The sequence below is a fragment of the Cryptosporidium ryanae genome (genome assembly GCF_009792415.1).
Source record: "Cryptosporidium ryanae isolate 45019 chromosome Unknown contig_4, whole genome shotgun sequence".
NCBI lineage: Eukaryota > Apicomplexa > Conoidasida > Eucoccidiorida > Cryptosporidiidae > Cryptosporidium > Cryptosporidium ryanae.
Genome location: NW_027125533.1, coordinates 42,908 through 59,849, shown reverse-complemented (window position 1 = coordinate 59,849; position 16,942 = coordinate 42,908). Strand labels below are relative to the sequence as shown.

Below are 16,942 nucleotides of genomic sequence, written 5' to 3'. Positions count from 1 at the left end.
ATGGGGTCGATATTAATCGCAATTATGATTTTATGTTTAATAACACTCGGATAGATAAATGCGATCCACAGGAATACCCTGGAGAGTATCCTTTTTCTGAACCAGAGACGAGGGCAATAAGGGACCTTGCAATGAAGGTTAAAAGAATTAAAACTGCCGTAAATTTGCATACATTTGGTGATTTATGGACTATTCCGTGGAACTGCTGTAAAAATAAAGAATTTGAAGGTGAAATATCAGAAATATACAATGAATTAAAGTACGAGATTCTTGTTTCTTCCCCGTCATGTGTAATAAGGTCAATTTTTCAAAAAAAAGGCAATTTATTCTACAATCAATATTCTAGCGGATTTAACACGTCTTTCTTCACAAAATACAGAAAAGAATTTGAGAATCTTTCAAGAATGTGTTTTTCGTCAGCTCCAAAAAATCCCCTGATGAATTATGAAGCCTCTGGTGAAGCAGACGATTATTTACTTGGAATGCATAATATAATATCCCTTTCACCAGAGATTGGTTCAAGTTACTATGGGTTTTACCCTCCTCCTATTGAAATTATTCCGATTGCCAGCAAATACTACCCTCAAATACTTGCAATTGCTTCCAAGAGTCTACCAGAGTATAGCATCATGATAAAACTTGAAATGACTCCAAAACACGAACAAGCTGATCTTGAGATATCCTTATTCAACAGTGGTCTTTCTTCTTCCTGTTCAGGTGGGAAAACTGTTCGTAATGACTTGTGCTTTTCAGTTATTGTCTGGGAATTAATATCTACTAATTGTAATTATAACTCAATGTTCTCCCCTGGAAATGTTCAGGTTGGAAAATACTCTGCCGGATTTAGATACAGATCTTTTATTGGCAAAAACAGTTTGACAGAATATACCGAGGGAAAAAGTTGTGATTATAATAGGTTAATGACATCAATAAACAAAGATCTTTATAATGACAAAGGAGAAAGTATGTATAGATATTCGAATGGTTTTACTTTTAAAAGCTCTATTAAATCAAGGGCACTTAAAAGTTTCAGACTAAAGTTCGAATACTTTGGAAAAAATTCAAGAAAAAAACACGCATATACCGGAGGCAATATCATTTTCCATACATGTGTAGCAACCTTTGATAGACATAATCACAACCATGTTTGTCATTGTGGAAATATCATGTTACAGGAAGGGGCTACAAACTCTAGCTCAGCACTGTTGTTGCAGTCAACAACCACTGACAATCTTTGCGATCAGCTATACAAAAATACCGAAAATTCAATGATTCCTGCAAATACCGTAAAATTTATAGAGATTATTGATGAGGAGTTTGATATAGAAGCCAAGTCATCTCCTAATGATAAAATCCAACTATTCAATAGAAGTACCATTTATATATCTTTATGCGTCGCTTCTATATCACTGATATCATTTGCAGCACTGCTTTACACAGTTATCCGAAAGATATAAGACCCTGCTCATTTAATACAAGATCAATTTTATGTTACCGGTTTATAAACTAACTTAGACGCCAAGAGAATATTTTTATGATGTTTTTAATTTTTCATTTATGTCTTTCGTGTGGCTACTAATCTCCACACCTTGTTTTGACTTTAAAATACCGAGTTATTAATGGCACCCGCGCCCGCCTGAGTGTCCCTGGTGACATTAGATTTGTCTGTTAAAAGTCTACTGTAAAAATGAACGCCGAAGCCGTAAAGCACCTCAAAGACTTGAAAAAGCTCAAGGATGTTGATTATTCGTTCTATAAGTATCTAGAAGAAAGTGGGAAAGATCTACTGGACCCTGTAGATTTTGTTGATGGATTTGATTCTAAAGATGAAAGTGAATATGCAAGTGAGGACGAGCTTGAGAACGAGGTTAATCTTCCTAGGTTAACCAGGGAGAAACTTTCTGATATAAAAAAGGACCTAGTTTCTACCAGATCAATTGAATCTCTTACCTTTCTCCTGACCTGTTTCAAGTCGGTAGCGAGCATTAATACCTTGGATGACGAGAAAGTTCCAACAAGAAAGAGCTTGGAGAAAAGTAAAAAAATAGAAAAAGAATCAAACAACTTTTTAAAAAGAAGCTCTAAAAAAGAGAGAGTTTCTGATTTACATATAGAAGAACCTGAACTAATGTTTGAGGTTATACAATTTACGTTGGACAATGTTCCTTTATTATTTTGGTTTCACTCATCAAATGGGAAACCAGAGGATGAATTGTGTGCAAATATTTTACCAGCTGATCTTCCAAAATGGAAAAAAATTGAAAAGATGTGTAGTTCATTTTGGCAAGACCTTGGTAATTTAATATTATATAACTGTTTAAATTCGAATCCGACTTTAGAGTTAATGGAATACATCTTTGATAGAATATCTAATCCGAGGTTTATAATGTGGCTGCTACCTAATAGAATGTCAACTATCAGATTTACTACTTTATTGTCTAGAATTTGGACGATGAACAAGTATTTAGCACTAAAAAAGGGATCATTTAATGTATTAAAGACAATAAATAGTTCCTTTGAGAAACTATCTTCAATCAAGGATGAAAACAATTATAATGAATCTTTTGAGTTTAAATTCACTGACAAGAATGAGTTATTAAGTAATCCAGTCAAGAGACACGAGGATTTTCTTTTACTATTGCATCGTACTATTGGTATTTCTGCTATGAGAGGCATATCTTGGAAGAATTATACTTCATCTATGCAGGTAATAGACGAATATGTTACATTACTAACTGAATCTGATCACAAAAAGGTATATAGAATGGCCTATAATGTAATTAGAAAGCTAGGATCTCTTTTGAGACTCTTATTTATAAGGTTATCAAGAAAAAATGAAACAATCAAGCAAAAGGATTCAAAAAAACAGGAAAAAGATTCAAGTTTGGAGGAGATTTGTTCCAATATTTATAGTTGGAAATTTCTCACTTTCGTCAGAATATGGACAAAAACTATTGCTGCAATCCCTTACTTGACACCTTTGCAATATCCTATTACAGTAATTATGACATCAGTAATTAAACTCAAACTTAATTCAATAGCATTTCTTCCCTTTACACTGCAGTGCTTTAAGATCCTTATTGAGATGATGTCTAAAATGAGAACGTTGATACCAATCACGGAGATGCTTTTTGAAACCCATAATACAATTGAGAGAGGAGTTAAAGAATCTTATGTAAAACGTAAACAATGTAATCTCAAACTTACAAACATTATTAATACAACCTCAAAAGTATTAGTTCCTGAATTTGAGATTAAGATAGGCAATCAGCTTCTAAAATCGACCCAAGTATTTGATTCTATTCAAGAGTACTGGACTCATATCATTGTGTTGCACATATCTGGGCTTAGAAGCCTTTATTTCTACCCAGAATTTCTCATTGGGATCGTTCCTACTCTGAAAAGATTGCAAAAGCAAAACAGTAGGCACTGGAACGATCAAGTGTCACTTAAAACTAGGGAAATACTTAAATTGGCACAAAAACATTCAGAATGTATTTCTGTTGAAAGATGTTCAATAGAAACCAATACAAAGTATATCAATTTTTTACTAGAATCACTAAATTCTGAAAAAACCAATACTAATAAAAGTAATAAAAAATCCTATAATACATTATCTTACATTGATCCTAACTTTAAATACAATTCTCAAATACGATCAGTGGAAACTTGTAACTCTCTTACTCAGTTTCTAAATGATGAAGTTAACAAACGAGCAGAATACCTAAATAGCAGGATTAAATTATCGTCTCTTAAATCTTCAAATCAGAGTAATATTAAGTCTGATATTTATATATACGACCAAACAGGTCAACAAGATGATCTTGAATTTACTTCCCTCCTGCATCAGCTCGGCAAAATAGGAAAAACTATTGATGATCTGAAAAATATTGGACCAAGACAACTTAAGAAACTCAAAAAATCTATTAAAAATGAAATAACGAATAAGAATTTAAATGAGACTACATCAAACACGTCACATAATAACATACACTCCCATGTTAATTTAGCCACAAACATAAGTAAAAACAAAAGCTTCTTTAATTTTATTAATTCAGACAATGAGGAATTTCCTAAATCGCCTACCACAAACACGCATGGCACAAACTCACGTGTTAACTCCACCAAAATAAAGGTTTTAAAAAATAAGAGGAAGAAGGCCGATGAGAATACGAATATTATCTCTAAAGAAGCAAGAAAAATTAGACCAGAAAATTTAAAAAAACTTAAAATTAACCCTAAGGACAGTATACAAGAATGGGATTTAACACTTTCAGACTCCGATAATAATTAATTACAAATGTTAACAATATTTCAAATATCATTAATCTCATTTACTAACAAACCTAAGAACAGTCTTTTTTTGCAAAATAACTAATTATTTTCATCCAATCTTTTTTTTGGCCTCTAACACTAACTCCAAACACCCAATTGTGGGGGGGGGGGGGGGGGGGGGGTAAAAGGGAAAGAAGAAAACAACCCAACAATACCAAAAGCCTAAGGTAACAGATGGAATATGCTCAGATATGCTGATGTTATTTATTACATTTCCATTCAATTAGTCATATGGCCTCTTTCGTATTCACTTATTCTCGTATTCACTGTTAGTTTATTATTAATTGAAATATCTTTTGTTACTATTTCTTTGTGGAAATTACCAAATAATTATTAACACGTAATTCACACATAATAATGCATGTAATTGATCAATTATGCGAAATTCAATAATATATCACTCTTCATGTTATCTATTGAATTTCTTTTCCTATTCACAGAGCATTCCACAATATAAACCGAAAATCTGCAATATCCAAGAAATAAATTACATACCAATACTGACCATATTAGGGAAAAGAGTGCAAGTTCTCTCTTGAAATATTAATTATGAAGAAAACAATACAATTTTGCCGTTAATAATGTCGTCTTTGAATGATTTAGTACAAAGACTTGGGTCATATTCATTCCAAGAACGCTGGAGCAACTGCTTTCGTATATAAATTAAGCAGTCCACTGATATACTATAATCATTTTACATTATCCTTTTATTTTGTTTAGGATACTTTCCCGCAACAACATAAATTCTAAGAAGCCTTCTAAATATTTCTGTATCATTACAATACAGTTAAACGTCTATATTAGTGTCAAACCATAATTTTACAAATTAGGGAATGTATACACTTCTGTAAATGAATACAATATATATTCCCAATACATACATGCATTCACTAATATCTATAACCAAAAACCAGTGATTTCACTTCTACAATGTTTTCAGTTATATATTTATATAATGAATATTTCAGTACTACGAAACGGAAAAGAGATATGTCATCTTCTCCATAATCACTCGGATATGTATCATTTCTAACTATTGTTCTCCCTCGCCTTCCACTTTAACCCTACTGAAAAATGTTTAACAATAATATCAATTGTATCCTATCTATAAGTTAATGTTATTTTAATAAAATATAACATAGCAAGAGACCTCCACCATGGAACTTTTTGTAATAACCTAATTTAGTGTTGTAAATTAATAACCAATTTGTGTATGGTTACTAATTCAACCTTAAAAAGTCACAGATCCTAAATTGTACCTATTCTTATTTTATACCCCACCTCCTCTCAACAAATTCTGTCTACTTTTCTAACTCTTGTTTTTAAATTTTTTTATCTTAAATCTATAGATCAAACAGTGTGCTAATTTATATGTTCTTTTCTATTCTACACATATTACCATTTTCATTACATTCACTAAATATGGTCAACTAATAAATATTTTAGGATAAACCCATAAAACTGAATTAAGAAAAGAATAAAAAGGAATCTCTGTTTTATTTTGAATGCAACAAAGCTCATCCTTCATTTAAGATACAATTTAAAAACCCATCAGTTAATGTAAAGGCCATTTATTAATGATGACCCTCTCACCTCATTTCTAAGAAACACCAATCTATAAATACCATTTAATTACACCATTTACCTATCAGAACCATACTCACTTACTGTGAAATCATTTGAAGGTTGTTCCGTCAAGCTACCCTCCATTGTGCTTCCAGTTAAATTAGTTCCAATACTCATATAGTTTTTTAATGTAACTGAACTAGAACTGCCAGTAGTACTATAACAAGAAAAAGGATTAGATCTGGAGTTTGAGCCTTTTCTGTAATTTCTTTTGTTGGCTGCTACAAAGTCCTCTTCTTTTACAGGAAATAGTTCAATATATCTATTATGAATCATCCCCATATTCTTAGTTAAATATGCTTTAAAGGCATCCTCAACAGTAGCAAATTTTATCAACATCTGTCCAGAAGGTCTCATCTCATTTCTACCTTGAAGAACAGGAGCAATTCCTGCAATTCTAAATCCTCCAAAAAACCCAAAAATCTCAGATTCTGTAATTGTATAAGGTAATCCTCTTACTCTTAATACAGTAGTATTATTGTTACAATCTCTTTCAAATACTTTATTATTGAATGTTGACTTGGAACTACTCAATGCAGCAATAGAAGAAGTAAAAACTTCAATATACCTCTTCCCAATCATTTTTTTATTTAATATCCTTTGTGCCTCATTTGCATCACACCAAGCAGGAAGTATTACCCAACCATCACCTGATGGTCTCTGATCATCATTAATTCCCAGAAAAATGTCTGAAGTCGGAATATTCGAAATTCCTGCAATCTTAAAGAATTCAACAATGTCAGATTCAGTTGTCGTCCATGGAAGTCCTCTTAATCTTAAAACCGATCTATTTTTTAAATTGTCAAATGGTTGTATCTCCGGTGAAGATTGGGAAAACTTGGGTGAATCTTGTGATTTAGTTAATCCTGATATTTCTTTACAAATTAAAAATTCCTGTATCGTTGAAGGAATCACTTCAATCCACCTTTTTCCCATTTTCTTACCGTGCAAAATGGTTAAAGAAGTTTCATAAGCTTGAATAGACGGAAGCAATACATAAGCCTCACCAGACATGCGGCCTTCGCTGTTGTATAAAATGGCAACCTCAGCTTCGGTGATCGAACAAACCGGAGTGAAGAAGAAAATAATATCATCAACTTCTGTTTTCCATGGAAGACCTCTAAGCCTAACTGCTTGACTATTAAATGTTTCATCACAATTCGGATGTGAAACGTTTTCAGAATTCAAATTAGAATCCATCGTAAATCTAAACAAGTATGGCTCTTTTGTCAATATCAATCCTATAATAGCCATATTTTTACAAAGTAAATCTGTATATCCTCCAAGTGGCAAGTTAACATCAACAGGTTTATCGGGAGCCAAATCCCTCTCTGAAGCCCCAATGGACAAAGCAGTAGTATTAACTTGATTAATTATCTCAGATGGATCAGTTGAATCACTTATTTGACAGGTGTTCGACAGAAATGGCCTTACAATCTCATTTAAATTGATGGTATTCCTCAACTTATACAAAAGATTATTTGAACAAAAATTCCTCATCGAAGCTTCGTTGTCGTTGTTAATACAAGAACCCAAAAGAGCTTGAATCTTCGAAGGGTTCCAAGCAACAATACAAGAACTGCCATTTATTGCGTTCAAATAACACTTACAATTTCCACTCTGACAACATGAAAGAAAGTAACACATTAATCTCTGGATTCTTTCCAAATTAAGAACACTTTGATTCCTTAGTTTTTCGGAAAGTGCCTTTAAATCAGTGCATTGTCTGGAATATTTTAAAGAATCATACTCTAGATAATCACCAAAAATTAAGGCAGTATATCCAGTGCTGTTTTCCAAATTATCTCCGGAGGAGTTTACTGATAGTAAATTTACTTCAACAAAATAACGTTCATCACCTGTTGACGAGAATTTTGAAACATCTGAGGAAGTTGTCTGTGATTTAACACATGATTGAGACTGGCCTTTGCCAAAAGTCTCGCTTAATAATGGATATAAGTGAAAATCTTTAGAATGGAGACACCAAAGCTCACACTCTATAAATAAGAGTTGATCATATCTACTCTTCAGATCTTGATCACTCCGCAAATCTTCCATCCGGAAATATAATTCACACTCATTCCCATACACAAATGTTTACAACCACAATACTCACAAAAAAATAAATTTTGTGCACCATCAATTCTGGACTACAAAAAGAAACATAGTAGAGATCGATCGCACATCCGTGTACATAGATTTACCAAAGTACCTCCAAAATGAGTTTTTAAGCGGGCAACTCTCGTAAACCCATTTATCGTATATTTACATTGTCAACAATCTGGCATATCCACGTAAGCGGGATGTAAAAAAATATATTATTTACCTGGTGTGCGTATGGCGGGATGTCGTTGTCCACACTAAGATCTGTAAATGGAAGATATTTAAAAAGGTAGAGCAGAGGAAACGAATAAGAGTTTTGAAAAAAATAGAAAGTACAAAATCAAAACTTTCAAACAAAATCTAACTTTACAGGTTTGTTGTGAATTTCCTTCGCTGGACAAATATCATGCTCAACGATAATTAAAATTTATGAGTAATACAGGGGAAAAAATTGCAAGATATTTCAAGTATACGTCTACAAGCATGCCCCTTCCACACCTCTAATAAATTAGTGTTTTACTTATATCCACATTTCCTTCTGCTTTTACTAAGCTAAATTACGCAAGTCAAATGTCTAAAAGTAACAAAGAATTTTCTACAATTCCGATGTCGTTTAAACTGGGAGAATTTAGTAGTTTGCTATTTCCAGATGAGTCCGACACTTCTACTATGCCGTTGCTATTTTTAGTAAGTCTATAATTTGGAAACTGCGATATTAACGAGTAAATCGTTCCTTGTATTATTGGATTCCCATAGAGCGCCATTTCATGTTCAATCCACAGGAAAAGTAATGAGCATGCCTGCGATTTTTCAAATCTTCTAGTGAATGATTTTCCTATTTTTGTTCTGACTCTAATTTGAACTGCCTCTTTGTTTCCAATGTCTGGTTCCTCAGGAAGTGATATTTTACTTGCAAATTCTATTGAGGACTCACGGATAGCTCTTTCGAGTTCGGGGTCGTTCTCCTGAGAATTGCCTATTCCCCCATAATTATTGGTTGCCTCCGGCTTCAGAGTGTTCCCCTTTGTTGTTGGCCATATATGCTCTTTTTTTTGGTTTATGAAATTCCTGCTGAAGTCGTTATCTCCAGAAGACATGCATGCGAACTTAGCCTCTTTCTCGTCTTCATCTCGTTTTATCCTGAATAATTCATCTATTTCAGAGAGAGTAAGATAATATCTTTGTTTGTCTCCAGAATTTATCGGCCTCAAGAATGGATCGGGGTCCGGAAGGGTGTTGTTACCCGATTCGTTTGGATTTCTTTGTACTACAAAAACACTTTTTCCGGAAAAAATGAATTGTTGTAATTCCTTAGAAACTACCTGATAGTCTAGAATAATTGGACCAGGTTTAAGGCTATCCAGATTAAACCACTTTCCACCTACACATCTAATTGAAGTCCAGTGTTCAGAAGAGTTAATAATATATCCGCAACTAGATGTTGGATAAAAAATCAAATCTTGAACATTTGGATTGGCAGCAGGAATGCAAGAGTAACCCATCCTCTGAAGACATTCCTGTAGTACCATAATAGAGAAGAAACCATCATCAGAAACATTTTGAGAAGCACCCTTTCCCATTACTGAATTCTTTGTATCTTCTTTTAGTAATCTACTTTCCAATTCATCTATTTCGCGAGCTATTTTTGAAAGCTGAAATTCATCTACATATGGTCCCTGTAGAATTGAATTTATACAATGCAAAGCACACATCCTGTCGTTTCCTTGTTTTTCCCAATAAACAATAAAGTCATCCTTACTATTTTCCATCTTTTATATTTTCTTTATTCTTTGAAGCAGTAGCCAGTGAAATTATATTAGTATAATACAATACCAGTTTAAAGTTACCTATACGAATTTATTACACTTAAATTTCTATTTTTTAATTTAATTTTTCATCCTTTTCATATGGATGAATCAAGAAAACAATAAATAAATCGCTCCTATTATTTATACGATACTTATTTTACTAATAATTCGTATATTTTTACCTTACAAATAAAGTTATTTTTTTGTTATATGAGCGTAAGAATAAATCATTCCCTGAAAAAAAAAATTAATAGAGAAATTCCTTATTCCCAAGAAACTATATCTTTTGAATGTGAGATGGTCGTTAATATCCTTACACTTGTTAAATCTCAATTATTTGCAGTACAGATGTTTGACCTCTAAAAAAAATTTTAAAAAAGTCATATAGTGTTGATTTCCTAACTTTGTAAATGAGGGAAAAAAATCCATATTTAAAGGAAAGGGGTTGCTCGTTGACATGAGCCAGTACACTTCTAGAAAATATTAATTTGGGAAATAAAATATCAAAGATTCAAACCACATAGAAAACATAAAAATGGTCATACAGTTACACACTCGATAATATATAATACCAATAATTTTATGTGCCAAGTTAGGGTAGAACTACAGAATCCTCAGCGTTTTCATTTTCTCAGATCTTCTAACACCGATATATTCACCCGCTTAAGCACTTCTAAATTCTGTAAAAGGAGTAACAAGCGGCGACGTTTTGGCGGGAAATGTGGGTTTCTTAACCCCACTTATAAATTATATAAGAGGGATATCGGAGACAAAAATTTACATACACACCTAAAAGCATTACATTATAGAGGTTAAATAAAAGTGAAACACATATATTTTGAGCACGGAAACTAAATAAAATAATACCAACGTATCTATCAGAGTTGTATATAATATATACATATATGTGTTTATATGTGTATATAGGGTATATATATGTAATGTAAATAATAAATGTATGTTGAATATAAAACCCATTGGTCGTAAATAAATCGTATTTGGCATACATACGCAAATATCTATACGCAAGGAGGGAGTTAACAAACTGTGAAAAAGGGTTGAAAACAGGAAAAACGAAATTGCAAAGGGACTTTGAGACAAATAGTTGAGTTATTAGGTACTAATCCCTCATTGTTTCTGATAGCCCCAATTTAATAAAGGGAACTTAACTCAGTTTTCTAATTTTTGCCCAATACATAAAAGTCTAATTCGGGGTTGTTTCTTTATTTTTGGATAAAACAAAAATCACCGTTTTATTAAGGACTATAGGTTGTTAAAAGAAAAGGACTTAAATCAGTCAGGTTTGTTTTAGTTGCAAGGAAATAAAATGGGAGAAATGAATGTAGATGATGTTAACAGGAAGGTAGAAAAGTCGGATGAAGTTTTGATGGACAATGGTGATTCGAAAAAAGATTTGGGAGAGCCCTTAGGACAAGTAGAAAAGAAAAGAGCTCCTAACAGGTTATTGGTAGATGATGCAATCAATGATGACAACTCGGTAGTTTGTTTGTCCCCTGCTAAAATGGAAGAATTAAAGCTTTTTAGAGGTGATACTATTCTCCTTAGAGGAAAGAAGCGCAAGGATACCATTTGCATAGTATTGGTCGATCCAGATTTAGATGAGGGGAAAATTAGAATGAATAAGGTCGTGAGAAAAAACTTGAGGGTGAAGTTAGGTGATACAGTTTCCGTTTTAGAGTGTGGGGATGTGCCTTATGGTAAGAGAATTCATGTTCTTCCCTTTGATGACTGTTTAGAAGGAATCACAGGCAATTTGTTTGAGACCTATTTGAAACCATACTTTTTGGAGGCATATAGACCAGTAAAGAAAGGTGATGCCTTTTTAGTAAGGGGAGGATTCCGTCCCATTGAGTTCAAGGTAGTTGGTGTTGACCCCGGAGAATACTGTATTGTTGCACCTGATACTGTTATTCATTGTGAAGGAGATCCGATAAAAAGAGAAGATGAGGAAAAGATGGATGATATTGGGTATGATGACATTGGTGGCTGCAGAAAACAGATGGCTCAGATACGTGAAATGATTGAGTTACCATTGCGCCACCCCGGATTATTTAAGGCACTGGGAGTCAAGCCTCCAAGGGGAGTACTACTCTACGGTCCCCCTGGTTCGGGTAAAACATTGATCGCGAGGGCAGTAGCTAATGAGACTGGAGCTTTTTTCTTCTTAATAAATGGTCCAGAGGTTATGTCTAAAATGGCAGGTGAGGCAGAAGGCAATCTCAGAAGAGCTTTTGAGGAGGCTGAAAAGAACTCTCCTGCCATCATTTTCATTGACGAAATTGACTCCATCGCTCCAAAGAGAGAGAAGACAAATGGAGAAGTCGAACGCCGTGTTGTTTCTCAACTCCTGACACTCATGGATGGCCTCAAAGGAAGAGGCCAAGTCGTGGTAATTGCGGCTACTAACAGGCCAAATTCTATTGACCCTGCTTTGAGAAGATTTGGAAGATTTGATAGAGAGATAGATATTGGGGTTCCTGATGACAACGGAAGGTTGGAGATCATTCGAATTCACACAAGAAATATGAAGCTTGCCAGAGATGTTAAACTCGACGATATTGCTGCTAATACGCATGGTTTTGTTGGAGCCGATCTTGCTCAGCTCTGTACGGAAGCAGCTTTGTGTTGCATTCGTGAGAAGATGGATGTGATAGACATGGAGGATGAGACCATTGATGCGGTAATCCTTGATTCCATGGCTGTTAGCCAAGACCACTTTAACTCTGCCCTTGGAGTTTGTAACCCATCATCACTTAGGGAGACTGTTGTGGAGGTACCTAATGTTAAATGGGACGACATTGGTGGTCTCGAAGACGTCAAAAGAAATCTCCAGGAAATGATTCTCTATCCTATAGAACACCCAGATAAATTTGAGCGCTTTGGAATGAGTCCATCCCGTGGTGTCCTATTTTACGGACCTCCAGGTTGTGGTAAGACTCTTCTTGCGAAGGCAGTCGCCTCTGAGTGTTCCGCTAACTTTATTTCTGTGAAGGGTCCGGAACTCCTTACCCTTTGGTTCGGTGAAAGCGAGGCTAATGTGAGAGAGGTCTTTGACAAGGCCAGAGCCGCCGCTCCCTGTGTATTATTCTTTGACGAATTGGATAGTATTGGAACACAAAGAGGTAGCAGTGTTGGAGATGCAGGCGGTGCTGGAGATAGAGTTATGAATCAACTTCTTACTGAAATAGATGGCGTTGGTGTCAAAAAAAATCTGTTCTTTATTGGTGCCACAAACAGACCAGAAATTTTGGACGAGGCTCTCCTCAGGCCAGGAAGGCTTGATCAGCTCATATATATCCCTCTTCCAGATCTTCCAGCAAGAGTTTCGGTGCTCCAAGCTATCCTCAGAAAATCTCCTCTTTCCAAAAATGTTCCCATACCGTTTATTGCACAGAAAACTGAGGGATTCTCAGGTGCAGATCTTGCTGAGCTTTGTCAGAGAGCTGCAAAAGCTGCAATCAGGGATGCCATTGCTGCAGAGGAACTCAAAAAGTCTGGTGGTGAGGAAGCTATGAAAGTTGAGGGAGAGGTTGATATATATGAAATTGGAAGAAAGCACTTTGAAGAGGCCTTCGCTGGAGCAAGGAGGTCGGTTAGTATCACTGACCTTGCTAAGTACGATCAATTTAGAATGAAATTTGATCCTGTTTATGTTACACAATCTGGCGGAGAAGGATTCACAATAGACTGGCCAGATTCGGGTCACGTGCCATACTCTTCTCCTATTGTAGACGATGGAGATGATCTATACTCATAGATACCTCCGTTCATCTGCCGCTCCCATATAGAAAGAACTTTATATCGGTACTAATGTTTGTTTGCACGAAAACTTTGTGAGGCTACAAATTTGTTTAGAATAACATTCTTTCAATAGAACATATAGCAATGGCCTGCATATGATGATGTCTATTTATTGAAATGATTATTCGTTCTAGTTTCTTTCCATTTTGAAAGAACACCTTTGGTTAGAATTGTATAGTTGGGTAGTATTTATATGTTAGCGTTCCTTATTTAATTAATGTTTTCCTTCAAGTTCTGCGAATTGCACTACCTTTCACAACTCCAATGGGAATTACTCGATATTTGTCAGTAAATTGAAAATACAGATTAATGTTTAAGAAAGAAAATGGCGTTCAAATATTAATCGATACACAGTTCAACTTTGATTTTCACAACCTCCTTTCACTCATACATCAGGAGAGGAGCTAACGATCTTTAGCTTGTTCTTGCTTCACTTCAGGGTACCGAATGCGAACAACCAAAACTTATTCAATAATACGCAAGTGATTAATACAACCTGTGTCAATGAAAAAGATGTAACATACAAGAACATTAATCTGCAAAAAAAAGATAAAGTGAAACAGAAGCAAACATTTAAACTCATCTAGGTTAGTAAAATAGCATATATCAGTCTCCTCACTTTTATTTTTAAATAAAACTGGGGGAAAATTGTATCGCGTACTATCTAAGATAAACTCAAAAAAATGAGTTTGGCTACATAATAAAAGGTGCGTTTGAATTTTATATAAAGACTAATTATTAATATTATGAGAATCCAAGGAAATCCTATTAGTGTTATTTTCCTTCAAGTTTCTTACTGTACGTTGTCTTTTACATGTAAATATACAGGGATTACAAAATAGGCGCCAAATGTCTTGATTGCAAATTCTTACTACTTATGATACATGTTAAAAAAATAAATAATTTGGAATGTAAAAAAGTTATATTACAAGATATTATTTAAATAAAGAAAATCAAAAGTTGTTCTGTTTATGGTAGATTTAAAAGAACTTTTTGCCGAGTTTTGAATTATAATAATAGGAATTTAGTTGAGGTTGTAAAAATAAAGGGGTATTTTGTTTATGCATCGACAAACGTCAACAAGCTAATCAATTAGAATAACTTTAGCATAAACTAAGAGCTTTTGAAATTACATTATTATTACATAAGAATACTGCTTAAATTAAGTGATGCTTCTCGGAACATTTTTTTTTAAATAAAAATATTAGGTGTAATATAGCAGTAACTACAACATTTTAGTTTAAAACCACAACTTAACCCTTCCAAGAACAAGAATTAATAAATTGTCTCTTAATATAACACAAGATTCTTATGAACAGAATAAGAAAAAGACTGTTGAGATATGTGAATAGAAAAACAAGAATATCAAAAACAGAAGAATTGATTCAAAATAATACATTAGGAACGGAACAATTTAATGCAAACTTCTTACACAAAGAGCTTAACACTGAGAAAAAAAACGTTACTTTTGAAGAGAGACGATCAAAATCTGCAAGCTCACTTGTTCTTGGAGAATTAAGTGGTCCTAATCACGTAATGACAATAGTTAATAGCGAATTGGATAAAATCTCTTCAAATTCATCAGATTCATTTACTGTTGAGAGCAGGGAAATCAAAGTAAATAGTGAAGAAAGCTTTATAAGTACTAAAGAGAATGAAGAAGACGTTACTACTGACAAGTTTAATTCTGTTAAAAGTGTAAAAGCAACAGAACTTTCTACTATAAATAGTGCTAATGATGAGGCCATAGTTAGAAGAAAAAACCTTCCTGTTCCCAGGGCCGCTGCTAAATTCTCACTTCTCTCAATGATGAGACAGGTATTTGGAAAAGATTTGTCTAGAATTTCTATGCCTATTTGTTTAAATGAACCTATTTCATTTATTCAGAGGATTTCTGAAGACCTCGAATACCACGAACTTCTTTCCAAAGCCTCTAAAACAAAGTCCATTGAGGAAAGAGTTGCATACATCACTGTATTTGCATCTTCTGCTCTTTCTTCTACATTCCAAAGACTTTCAAAACCATTTAATCCACTTCTTGGTGAGACATTTGAATTGACTCATCGCGGATTTAAATTTATAGGTGAACAAGTTATGCATCATCCTCCGGTTGTAGCATATCATTCTGAATCAGATAGCAAGGAGTGGACATATTGGGGTACTGTCTGGTCAATCATGTCATTTGGTCCAAACAGCCTGACTATTCTCCCTCAGGGAATGGTGCATTTGAAAATCAAAACCATAGATGGCACTGAGGAGGAATACTACTGGGAAAGGCCTAATTGTGTTATTCATAATATTATTTTTGGTTCCACTTGGTTAGAATGGACTGGGGATATCAATGTTATTTCTCCCAACCACGGATACAGAGGCAAGACTACATTTTTTACAGATTCTAGCAATTCCTACAATATGAGAATGCGCGGCATAAGTCATTCAACTAATGTAAATAAGAATCTCGATAAAAGAAATATTGTGACAGGATCAGTTTTCAATGAAAATGATCAAAGAATATTCTGTATTGAGGGCTATTCTGATCTAGAAATTCAAATATCTCCGTTTGGACACACAAATCAATCTTACACTCCATATTCAAGGGGAAATGTGATTTGGAGGTGTAACCCCCATCCAAATAATGGAGATAACTCACGTAACTTTTTCCTTACATACATGGCAATAGAATTGAACGAGATAACTAATGACTACAATCCAAGTAAAGGTGCAAACATCCCCATTACAGATAGTAGATTTAGACCTGATCAAAGGCTATATGAATCAGGTGATATCGATGGTGCTCAAAATATAAAAGGAATTTTAGAGGAGAAACAAAGAAAAAGGGCGAAAACCGGGACTTCTGCAAAACCAAGATGGTTTGTTAAGGGAAACAAGATTCCATCTTCCCAATACAAAAAAATTGGTTCAGTTTCAAAAGACGTTGTTGATTGCGAGTGGAATTTTAATAATGAGTATTGGAGTTTCAAAGAATCACAAAAATTTTCAAGTCTCACTGACATTGTTGATATTTTCAATATTGATAATTAATAATAATCATATATATTTAGTTTAAGTAAAATATCCACATAATATATATGTATTCACAACCTACTAATGCTAGGAGACATAAATTAGAACTAGTTTCAACACATTTCTGAATATTCATTCAATTCATTGGTCTTTACAAACTGATATTGAGGCCGATAGACATTTAATATAAAAAGTATAACCATTCCCTGTTCACTTTTTTTCGG

General features: G+C 34.0%; 6 protein-coding genes across 6 annotated transcripts; 4 read left to right on the top strand and 2 right to left on the bottom strand.

Moving 5' to 3' along the window:
- Window positions 1-32: 32 nt before the first annotated feature.
- Window positions 33-1,457, top strand: FG386_002240 (uncharacterized protein; the record flags this gene model as incomplete). Its single annotated transcript, XM_067341981.1, has 1 exon — window positions 33-1,457. One exon carries the CDS (start codon window positions 33-35, stop codon window positions 1,455-1,457), a length of 1,425 nt encoding a protein of 474 aa, XP_067197532.1.
- Window positions 1,458-1,687: 230 nt separating this feature from the next.
- On the top strand, window positions 1,688-4,294 carry FG386_002239 (uncharacterized protein; the record flags this gene model as incomplete). Its single annotated transcript, XM_067341980.1, has 1 exon — window positions 1,688-4,294. The coding sequence occupies one exon, from the start codon at window positions 1,688-1,690 to the stop codon at window positions 4,292-4,294; it is 2,607 nt and encodes an 868-aa protein (XP_067197531.1).
- A 1,682-nt stretch (window positions 4,295-5,976) lies between these two features.
- Window positions 5,977-8,019, bottom strand: FG386_002237 (uncharacterized protein; the record flags this gene model as incomplete). Its single annotated transcript, XM_067341978.1, has 1 exon — window positions 5,977-8,019. One exon carries the CDS (start codon window positions 8,017-8,019, stop codon window positions 5,977-5,979), a length of 2,043 nt encoding a protein of 680 aa, XP_067197529.1.
- Window positions 8,020-8,630: 611 nt separating this feature from the next.
- FG386_002236 (N-terminal machado-Joseph disease protein like domain) lies at window positions 8,631-9,833 on the bottom strand (the record flags this gene model as incomplete). The annotated part of the gene is made up of 1 exon (XM_067341977.1): window positions 8,631-9,833. One exon carries the CDS (start codon window positions 9,831-9,833, stop codon window positions 8,631-8,633), a length of 1,203 nt encoding a protein of 400 aa, XP_067197528.1.
- A 1,366-nt stretch (window positions 9,834-11,199) lies between these two features.
- Window positions 11,200-13,650, top strand: FG386_002235 (CDC48 like AAA ATPase protein; the record flags this gene model as incomplete). Its single annotated transcript, XM_067341976.1, has 1 exon — window positions 11,200-13,650. The coding sequence occupies one exon, from the start codon at window positions 11,200-11,202 to the stop codon at window positions 13,648-13,650; it is 2,451 nt and encodes an 816-aa protein (XP_067197527.1).
- A 1,355-nt stretch (window positions 13,651-15,005) lies between these two features.
- On the top strand, window positions 15,006-16,736 carry FG386_002234 (oxysterol-binding protein 3; the record flags this gene model as incomplete). The annotated part of the gene is made up of 1 exon (XM_067341975.1): window positions 15,006-16,736. One exon carries the CDS (start codon window positions 15,006-15,008, stop codon window positions 16,734-16,736), a length of 1,731 nt encoding a protein of 576 aa, XP_067197526.1.
- Window positions 16,737-16,942: the final 206 nt, after the last annotated feature.